This window comes from Solanum stenotomum, chromosome 11 (assembly GCF_019186545.1).
Source record: "Solanum stenotomum isolate F172 chromosome 11, ASM1918654v1, whole genome shotgun sequence".
Lineage (NCBI taxonomy): Eukaryota > Viridiplantae > Streptophyta > Magnoliopsida > Solanales > Solanaceae > Solanum > Solanum stenotomum.
Window position 1 is genome coordinate 46,682,097 of NC_064292.1, and position 10,810 is coordinate 46,692,906.

The 10,810-nt window shown below is 37.6% G+C and overlaps 1 protein-coding gene across 1 annotated transcript; it reads left to right on the plus strand.

Annotated features, from left to right (window-relative positions):
- The first annotated feature begins 3,323 nt into the window (after window positions 1–3,323).
- LOC125845987 (uncharacterized) lies at window positions 3,324–4,637 on the plus strand. The gene is made up of 2 exons (XM_049525462.1): window positions 3,324–4,232; window positions 4,341–4,637. The coding sequence occupies exons 1-2, from the start codon at window positions 3,324–3,326 to the stop codon at window positions 4,635–4,637; spliced, it is 1,206 nt and encodes a 401-aa protein (XP_049381419.1).
- Window positions 4,638–10,810: the final 6,173 nt, after the last annotated feature.

Sequence of the window (10,810 nt, forward strand, 5' to 3'; positions counted from 1 at the left end):
AAATTAAAACAAAGAGGGAGGGGGCAACAGATCCAAGTAGAATACACAAGTAATATGATGGGGGAAAAGAAAGTGCCGCAATCAGGGGATACCCGGCAGACAAATAGCATCAATGTATTACAAGGAATTGCGCCGCTCAATTTGGTATAAACACCGCAACAAATGGGAAATCCAGTAACGGGAAGCCCTAGCTCCTGGGTAGATCAGGTGGAGGAGAAGGCTATGTTGGAAAAAAAATCTGGTGAGTCGCACTTGTCACCCCCGAGTTCTGCTCACTCGTGGAGTAAAATTGTGGGTAAGGGGAAGCAACTGAGGGTTTTGACTTGACTGGTAGCAAAGGGGTTTCAAATGTTAAAATTACCCTAGAAGACATTAAGGAAGAAGTGGAATACTGGAATACAACAGTGATATGCTACGTATTAGGATCCAATCCTCCACAATCAGTCATGGAGGGGTATTTTAATAGGATCTGGAAGGGAATGAGAATTGAAAAAATTGTGCAGGTCAACAGAGGGGTTTTCCTTGTTAGATTTCACTGTCAGGAGAGTAGAAGTAAAGTTGTGGAGAGTGGGGTACAAATGTTTGATCGGAAACCAGTAGTTGTGAAGCCATGGAGGCCGGAGATAGAGTTAAACAAGGAAGTTATAGAGAAGGTGCCCATCTGGATTAGGCTAGTAGGGCTGGACATTAAATATTAGGGGGAAAATACACTCACGAAGATAGCGGGATTAGTGGGAAATCCTCTAAAGGCTGATACAACAACAACAACAAATAAGGTGAGACTAACATATGCAAAAGTGTTGATGGAGATGCCGTTGAACAAAGAATACCCAACAGGAGAAATGTTTGAGAATGAGGTTGGGAAAATTGTAGAGAAAAAGGTGGAATGTAAATGGAAACTAGTGTGGTGTACTAAATGTAAGAACTATGGGCATGAGCTGAAGGAATGTAGGAGACAACAAAGAGAAGTTGTTGCAGTTAACAAGAGAGATGATGGGCAGCAAAGAGGCATGCAAGTTCAAGAGGAAGCACAAGTAGACAAAATTGAAAATGGACATGGGACGGAAGTGCCGTTTCAGAGAATAAAATCACTTGTAAGGAGGATCCTTCATACTCCAAATATATATACCAACAGGGAACAATTATGAAGCATTAAACAAGGATAAAGGAGAACTGAATCATCAGGCAATGAGGGAAATGGAGAAAGGAGTGAGGTATGCCAAAAATGGGCAACAAAGGGAGGAGGGATTGCACATCCCTAATGGATAAAATAGGATTTTGGAATGTTAGGGGACTAAATAGGGCAGAAAAGCAACATGAAATGTCTGTGTTCATGCATAATTCCAATGTTTGCCTATTTGGTCTCCTAGAGACAGATTAAGAGAGTAAAAGCTACTCAAGTTGCTCTTAATCTTTGTAAAGGGTGGTCGTTTACAACAAACCTCTCACATCATCCGAGAGGAAGAATTTGGATGGTATGGAAACCAGAAGTATATGATATAAACATAGTGCACTGTGATGCTCAGATGATCCACAATGCAGTAACACATAGGGGTACATGTAGACTTTTTTGGTTGACAATGGTATATGGGTACAATGATCAAGGGTAAGAAGAGCACTCTAGATGGAAATGGAGAAAAATAGCTCTCAATTGTCGGGACCATAGGCAGTGATGGGGGACTTCAATTGTGTGTTGAATATGGAAGAGAGATTGGGTAGACAAGTCACATTAGCAGAAGTCAGAGATTTTAGACATTGCATAAGGGTGTGTGATCTACATGACATGAAATCATCAGGGACTTTTTTCACGTGGAACAATAAACAATTAGAGGATGACAAAGTGCTGATCAATAGTGAATGGGTGACACAAATGCCAACAACTGAGGTATATTTCATGAATGAAGGGTTATATGATCATTTCCCAACAATAATTAGATGGGAACAGGGCAGCGGATGAGGAAGAAAACCATTTCAATATTTTAATATGTGGAGTTTAGCAGCAGAATTCCAGAATTAGGTTAAAGAAAGTTGGCAAGAGAGAAGTGAAGGACGACATATGTTCAGAGTTGTAGGGAAATTGAATAGACTCAGGAGAGTGCTTAAAACACTGAACAAAGACAAGTTTAGTGAAATAGAAAAAAGAGCAGAAATGTCAATGGAGAAGCTGGGTTAATGCCAAGAGAAAATACAATTAAACCCCTTGAATAAGGACATGTATAGTGAGGAGAACAAGCTAGCACAGGAGGCAAGAATAATGGAAAAGGCAAAACTCCAATTCTTGAGACAAAAAAGCAAAACGCAGTGGCTTAAATAAAGGGATCAGAATACAAATTTTTTCATAGTTATCTCAAGTCAAGGAGGAGTACCAACAGGATATTCACAGTCAAAGATATTAATGGGGTGCTGCATACTGAGATTGCAGAGGTGAGTAAAGCATTTGTGGACTATTATACAGGGTTGCTAGGATCTAAGAATTACAACAGGAAACATGTGTGTAGTGCTATAATTCAGAATGGCAATCTGGTACTAAGACACAGAGAGAAGGCCTTACGAAAGAAGAAGTGAAACAAGCATTATGGGCGATAGATGGTAATAAATCACCAGGACCTGATGGGTATGGAAGCAAGTTCTTCAAGGACTGCTGGGGAACAGTTGAAGAGGATATTACGAAAGGGATACTAGAGTACTTTCAAAAGGGGGAATGCTAAGAGGGGTGAATGACACAGTGATTACATTAATACAAAAATGGAGGCATGTTGTCACGACCCGATTTCTCAAGTCGTGATGGCACTTACTATAACCCACCAGTAGGTAAGCCAACCCGTAACCCGGAACAACAAGTAATGGGTCTGAGGGTAGAAACTAAACAAGAGTAGGCAAATAACAATATAAACAGGCGGNCATTTCACGTGTCTCAAAAAAAACTCCAACTAGGAGTCTTTTAGTAACTGTTCTGCCTTATCCTTTAAAAGGATTTATCTAATTAATTATTAATTAATTAATTTGGATAAGGCATGAAACATATTGGGTCGGGTCGGTCCACATGGGCGACCCACGACCCAAAACTTATAGAAATGCTATATGGATTATAATTCTCATACAAATTCATAAATTGGATAATGGGTTGTATCACTACTACTTAGTTTGTGATTGCTATAAATGGAGGTTTATATGGAAATATAAAAGGAAGAAGAGGGTTGAAACAAGGGGATCCCATATCCCCTCTCCTATTTGTACTATGCATGGAATACTTCTCTAGATTGATGAAATGGATTACTGCTCAAGAAGGATTTTAGTTCCACCCTAAGTGCAAAAGGCTGGGAATGAATCACATGTGCTTTGCTGATGATATGCTACTGTTCTGTAAAGGAGAATTTGTCTCTATTAAACTGATGCTAGAAGGACTGTTAACTTTCTCTGAAGCATCTGGGCTAATTACGAATGCAGGCAAGTCAAACATTTTTAGTGCTAATATAGAGAGGAGGTGCTTAGAAGATATATGTGAGATCACTGGGTATGCAAAAGGATCATTGCCTTTAAAATACTTGGGGGTCCCCATTTCATCTAAGAAACTAACAATTGTAGATTGTGAAATGCTAGTGGACAAATTAGTATGTCGAATTAGAACATGGGGGACAAGGAATCTGTCATATGCGGGAAGAACACAGTTGGTAAACTCAGTTCTGCTACATATACATACTTACTGGTCGTTTATTTTCCAGCTACCTAAGAAAGTTCTGAAGAGTATTACAGCGGTTTGTAGAAATTTTCTATGGAGTGGGCAAGAGAATACAACAAAATCACAACTCATAAGTTGGGAAAAAGTGTGCAGAAGTAAAAAAGAAGAAGGGCTGGGTATAGTGGATTGCATGATATGGAATGAAGCAGCCATAGCAAAATATGTATGGAACATAGCAAAAAAGGCAGACAACTTATGGGTAAAATGGGTGAATCAGATATACTTGAAAGAAGAGATTGGTGGCAATATCAACCAACTACTGACAGTTGTTGGTACTGGAGGAAAATATGCATCATTAAAGAGAAGTTTGCGCCTGGATATATGGGTACCAAACAAAGGAGTATACACGATTCAAAGTGGCTACCAATGGAGACGAGGGAATGACAGTCAATGGCCATGGTGGAGGGATGTCTGGAACAAAATGAATATACCAAAACATAGTTTTATCTGCTGGATTGTCATGCACAGAAGGATTTTAACTAAGGACAGAATTGTAATTATGGGCATTTTCTAGGAGAAGGAATGCCTACTATGTGGAAGTAAACCAGAAAGTATCAACCATTTATTCTTTGAGTGTGAGTTCTCAATAGTATGTCTGAAGGGAGTCCTTGAATGGCTGAAGATTGGGATAAACAACACAAGCATTGATGGATTATGGAGAAGAGTAACAAGAAGAGCTAAGGGAAAGATTAGCAGATCATTAATCAAGGCAATCATTGCGGCACTAATTTACCATATATGGCAGGCGAGAAATGGGGCCTTGTGGAACAAAGCAGTAACAAGACTGACAAAAATCCTGAAGATGATTAAGGAGGAGAGTAGAAGCAGAACCAGGGGAAGCACCCAGAAGAAACACACCAACAAAGATGCGACATGGATAGACAATTTCTTTAAATGATGTAGATAGAAATACAGTTACATAGGATGTAATAGACATAGAGTTGGACTTGGTGCAATATATTGTAATAGTGAAACTTGATGGAATTCAATAAAATATGTTAGTTCGACAAAAAAAAAAAATTATACAATTGATTCTTTTGAATATGTATACTGAAACAAATTATATAATTGTTTCTTTTGTATATATGTATAGCGAAATATTCATATTAATAGCCATAGCAAACATAAAGTTTGTTATGGAGCGCAATTATGCAAACTATAGTTATAGCATACAAATATGATTTTTTTGTTTGCTATATGTGAAAGTTGATCTTTATACAAAAGAGGTTGCATAAGGGGTTGTTTTAGACATTAAAATCTAAATTTATACTATAAACTCAACTGTCGAAGAAAAGTTTTTATTTTATCAAAATGTATGTGTATTTATACAAGAGTAAAAAATAAATAAGAAAAAATCAACTAATAAAGTATTGTGATCTTCTCCTAATCATAATAGAAACTAAACCACTAATGATATACTAAGATATGGAAGATCAATCAAGACATATCACTAATATGCCTCCACAAGATGGTAGATCCAATATACCAATCTTGGACCTTAGTGCTTCGAATGAAGCTTTTGGAAGTGACTTGGTAAGAAGATTGGTTAGTCTCGAAATGAAACATGATAAACACAAAGCAGGCCTTGTTGGCAGAGACTTCGAACAACATGATGATCAATCTCAATGTGCTTCTAACTGGAATAAAAAACGGGTTTAGGTAGCACCAAGATTATCACAATAGATAAATGATGGTTCCTTGAGAATAACAGATCACTCCTAAACTAAATTACGGACCCAACAAATTTCACCTGAAGCTGAAGGCAATAGCTGGATATTCAACTTTTGTGGACGAGCGAGCAACAACTATTGACTTCTTAGAACTACATGAGATTGTATTGGAGCCTAAAAACACAATCTATGTTGTAGTAGAGGAGTGATCTTCACGATAGCCTGCCTACTATGAGCCAGAAAAGGCATGCAAATTTGGTGACTTTCCTTTACAAGGTAGTGAAGAACGCGTTTGACCATAACCCAATGGGTAGTCGTTGGAGCACTTGTAAACCAAGACAATTTGCTTACAACAAAGGCAACATCCGTTCTGATAAGGTGAAGATGTTGTAAACTTCCAACTATACTCTGATATCCAAGTACTAGGAAAGTCAGTAAGGAAAGGTGGGACAGAGAAAGTCACTCCTCCATTAGGCGGTTAGAGCGTTGATTACGAATTGTTTGAGAATTTGTGATCGGAACAAATTGTTACTAGTAATTGTGGGTTGAGGAGCCGAACCGTTACTAGTTATTTCAATATTGGACGATTAAGCGAAAGAAGTTCCGATCACAAACAACTTTTAGAAGAAGAGAAAAGAGGAGGGGCAAGGGCGGAAAGAGCCATCACTCATTTTTTCACATAATGTAAACCAAGAATTTATCTAAAGAGGTTACATAAAAGAGTTGTTTTAGATGGTGAAAATTAAATCTAAGTAGTTTATAGTCTTATCCATAGTTGTTTAATAAAAATGGCAAAAACACATCATAATATTAAGAGTGTGTTCCATACCAAGGAAAAACAAAATCACAAAATTAAGTAAGATTCTTACTTATTTTTCTAGTACCAGATACATAAGTAAAATATATATTTCTTAAAACAAGTCTCCTAAAATTCATGTTGTATCATTGATACAATAATTTCATTGTATGTATTCACTCAATTAAGTTGGATACACTTTTATATGGAAAAACAAGACAAATATATCCTTAAACTATTGTAATTAGTATTTAAATATCCTCTGTTATACTTTTAGGACACTGATGATTTTATAGTCTAACTTTTGGGTTGTGCAGGCCCTTTGGGTTGACGAAGAAACATATGTCATGATCTTAGCGATCTATCTAATATTTATCCACAATTTTGAAAATCCACCCGGATAATTATAACCCAACCCCTCCCCTCCCCCCAGACCCACACCCAAATAAATCTCATTTTTCCTTTCTTCACTGTTCCACCAACCAAACACTCCATGAACTAGACCTATGCTGGAATTGCGCGACACGACTCCATCTTCTCTGGCGAAGCTCCATAAACAAAACCACCTCTAACTGCTACTAAACTTAGCCTCCCTCGCTCTGGTGAAATCAGCGAGGTAGCAACCCACACCCAAATAAGTTACAGGCGCATGACAATGGTGAATCAATAAGCCAAAATCCAGAGAAATCATAAAGAACATAACCACAAAGTCACCCAACCAATCTAGAGAACCAAATAATATATTCAAAGCTGAATTAAACACCCAAACTAGTTACAATCACAAAATTACCCAACCAATTCAAATTGAGATATACCCACAAAAAAAAAAAATGCACAACAATTGTCTCAATCGAAAATTTTACCGCATAAACAAGATAGAAGGTGGAATAACTATTTCTATGAAAAGCTTGTGTAGGTGTTTTACGTATGTATTGTTATCATTTTGAGTCTGTAATAGAGTTATTGTCTTGAAGTCTTGTAATATAGTTGTTACAAGGGGAAGGGATTAAGGGGGAGTTTGGTAGCTGGATAAGAAACAAATTATCCATATATTAATTTTCGTATAACTTATACGAGATGTTTGGTAGGTAGATAGAAAATAAGTTATTCATGTATAGAATTAATATGATGTTTGATTGACAATTTAGAAACCCGCATGAGTAATCATATCATATATCATCATATCATATATTTATATAAAAAAGAACCCTAGGCCCGCCTATGTGACACCACCACAAACCATGAACCCCTTTTAATTTATATTATTTCCAAAACTAGCCTTCCTCTTTCATGAAAAGTTGTGGCTTTTATAAAAAGTTGCGACTTTTATGAAAAGACGTGACTTTTATGAAAAGTTGTGACTTTTATGATAATTTGTGACTTTTATGCAAGGTTGTGACCTTTCTGAAGGGTTGTAACTTTTCAAAAGAGTTGTAACCTTTCCGATACGTCACAATAAGCATTTGTTCACACTACTCTTTGTTGTCTTTAAACAGAGGAACTTTCTCTCATTTTATTTTAAAACAACGAAAATTGTGAACTTCTTCTTCTGGACAATTAAATATTTGTGTACTTTTCTCTTGTTGCGTGGCTCAGTGACACTATTGTTTTTGTTTAATTCACTGACGAATATAATTGTTCTAATCCTGAGAGGATTTCTTTAACTTACTTGCAATTTTTCAGATTTCCTTATACTTTCCAAAAATAACTATTTCCAGATTTTAAACTTCCTTCTAGTTCTTTTTAGTTGCGAGATGTTACAATATCTTCCCCTTGGGAACATTCGTCCTCGAATGAGATTTACTCTTACTAAGCTAAGGGTAGTAATATCAAATTCAAACACCCAACAAGCAAATGCAAACAAACAACATTCTTACTCATAATTTAGATAGTACTAAGAATAAAATTAGTACCTTGGTTAGCATCTTCTCCGGTTTCAAAGAGATGTGGATATCTCTTCTTCATATCCTCCTCAGCTTTTCAAGTAGCTTCTTCAACAAATTGGTTCCTCCAAAGGACTGATGCTACTTCCTTAGTCCTCAACTTGCAAACTTGGCGATCTAGAATCTGAATAAGCTATCCTTGATCCCAATATTTTCAGTTGGTATGATCAATGAAGGACCGCCAATGCATTTCTTTAACATAGAGATGTGAAATATCGGATGAATCGCTGCCAACTCTTGTGGTAGCTCAAACTCATAAGCTACATTGCCAATCCTCTTTCATATTCAATAAGGTCCAATATATCGGGGACTAAGTTTCCCTTTCTTACCAAACCTCGTAACTCCCTTTATGGGTGAAACTTTTAAATATACCCAATCATCTACCTCGAACTCTAACGCCCTTCTCCTAACATCAGTGTAGGATTTCTGACGACTCTGTGCTGTTTTCAATCTCTCTTGAATTACTTTCACTTTCTTCATAGCTTGGTGAACTAAATCTGGTCCTATCAACTCTGCTTCACCAACTTCAAACCATCCAATAGGAGATCTGCATCTTCTCCCATAAAGAGATTCATAAGGAGCCATTTGGATGCTAGAGTGGTAACTGTTGTTGTAAGCAAACTCAATGAGAGGTAGGTGATCATTCCAATTCCCTTTGAAATCAATCACACAAGCCCTCAACATATCTTCTAAAGTATGAATAGTGCGCTCTACTTGCCCATCAGTCTAAGGGTGAAAGGCAGTACTTAAGTTTACCTTTGAACACAAGCCTTTCTGAAAAGATTTCCAGAACTGTGCAGTAAATTGTGTACCCCTATCTGAAATAATGGAGACTGGGACTCCATGAAGTCTTACCACTTCTTGAATATATAACCTGGCATAATCTTCTGCTGAATGGGTAGTCTTTACCGGCAGAAAATGGGCTGATTTTGTCATTCTGTCGACAATCACCCAAATAGAATCATGCTATCTACGAGACCTTGGAAAACCTGTGATGAAGTCCATATTAATCATCTCCCACTTCCATTCCGGAAGTTTTATATTCTGAGCAAAAGCATCGGGCCTTTGGTGCTCAACTTTCACTTGCTAGCAATTTGGACACTTAGCAATAAATTCTGCAATGCCCTTCTTCATGCTATTCCACCAATACATATCTCTCAAATCACGATACATCTTTGTGGAACCCAGATGAATGGAATACCTGGAGTTATGAGCTTCCTTCATGATCCTCTCTTGAAGCCCATCCACCATAGGTACACACAATCTACCTTGATATCTCAATACACCATCTCCTACTTGTTCAAAAGATAAAACTTTTTTCTTTTGAACATTTGCCTTCAACTCAAGCAAAATGGGATCGTGGTCTTGCTTGCCTTTTACTTCTGACACTAGTGATGATTCAGCCCCATTCGTCACCACTATTGCTCCTTCTGTGGAATCCATAAGTCGGACTCCTAAGCATGCAAGTCTATGCACATCTTTTGCTAACTCTCTCTTTTCTTCCTCAACATGGGCAGTACTAACCATAAACAACTTGCTCAAGGCATCACCAACAATATTAGCCTTACCTGGGTGGTAAAGAATACCCATGTCATAATCCTTGAGTAATTCTAACCACCTTCTTTGTCTGAGATTAAGCTCTTTCTGAGTGAACACATATTGAAGGCTCTTGTGATCGGTGAATACATCCACATGAACACCATACAAATAATGGTGCCATATCTTCAAAGCGAAAACTACAGCAGCCAACTCTAGATCATAGGTTGGATAATTCTTCTCATAAACTTTCAACTGTCTGGAGGCATAAGCTATAACTTTGCCATTCTGAATTAAAACACAACCCAAGCTAACTCTAGATGCATCAAAATACACCACAAAACCTTGAGTACCTTCGGGTAAAGTCAACACTGGGGCGGTACTCAACCTCTTTTTCAATTCCTGAAAGCTTTTCTCACCAGCTTCAGACCATTGAAACTTCACTATTTTCTGAGTCAACTTCGTCAAAGGGGACGAAATGGATGAGAAACCCTCTACAAACCTTATATAGTAGCCAGCCAAACCCAAGAAACTCATAATATCAGTTGGAGATGTGGGTCTAGGCTAATTCTGCACTGCCTCAATTTTCTGAGTATCCACTCTAATTCCATCACCGGAAACTATGTGGCCCAAGAACGCCACAGACTCAAGCCAAAATGCACACTTAAAGAACTTGGCATACAACTCTCTATCTTTCAAAGTCTGAAGAACCATTCTGAGATGACTAGCATGATCTTCTTCTTTCCTTGAATAGATTAGTATGTCATCAATGAAGACGATAACAAACATATCTAAATAAGGTTTAGAGACTCGATTCATAAGATCCATGAACATTGTTGGTGCATTAGTCAAACCAAAGGACATGATCAAAAACTCATAATGACCATATCTGGTTCTGAAAGCTGTCTTTGGAATGTCACATTCCCTTACTCTTAACTGATGATAGCCTGATCTGAGGTCAATTTTTGAGAAACAAGAAGCACCCTGAAGCTGATCGAAAAGATCATTAATTCTCGAAAGAGGATACTTATTCTTGATGGTAACCTTGTTCAATTGACGGTAATCTATACATATCCTAAGGGAACCATCTTTCTTTCTCACAAACAAGATCGGAGCGCCCCAAGGT

Bases quoted from the DNA above. Each gene is read 5' to 3' on its own strand.
- LOC125845987 (XM_049525462.1), top strand. From the start codon at position 3,324: ATGAATCACATGTGCTTTGCTGATGATATGCTACTGTTCTGTAAAGGA. The intron at 4,233-4,340 runs GTAATTATGGGC...GTATGTCTGAAG, and splicing joins TTTTAACTAAGGACAGAATT to GGAGTCCTTGAATGGCTGAA.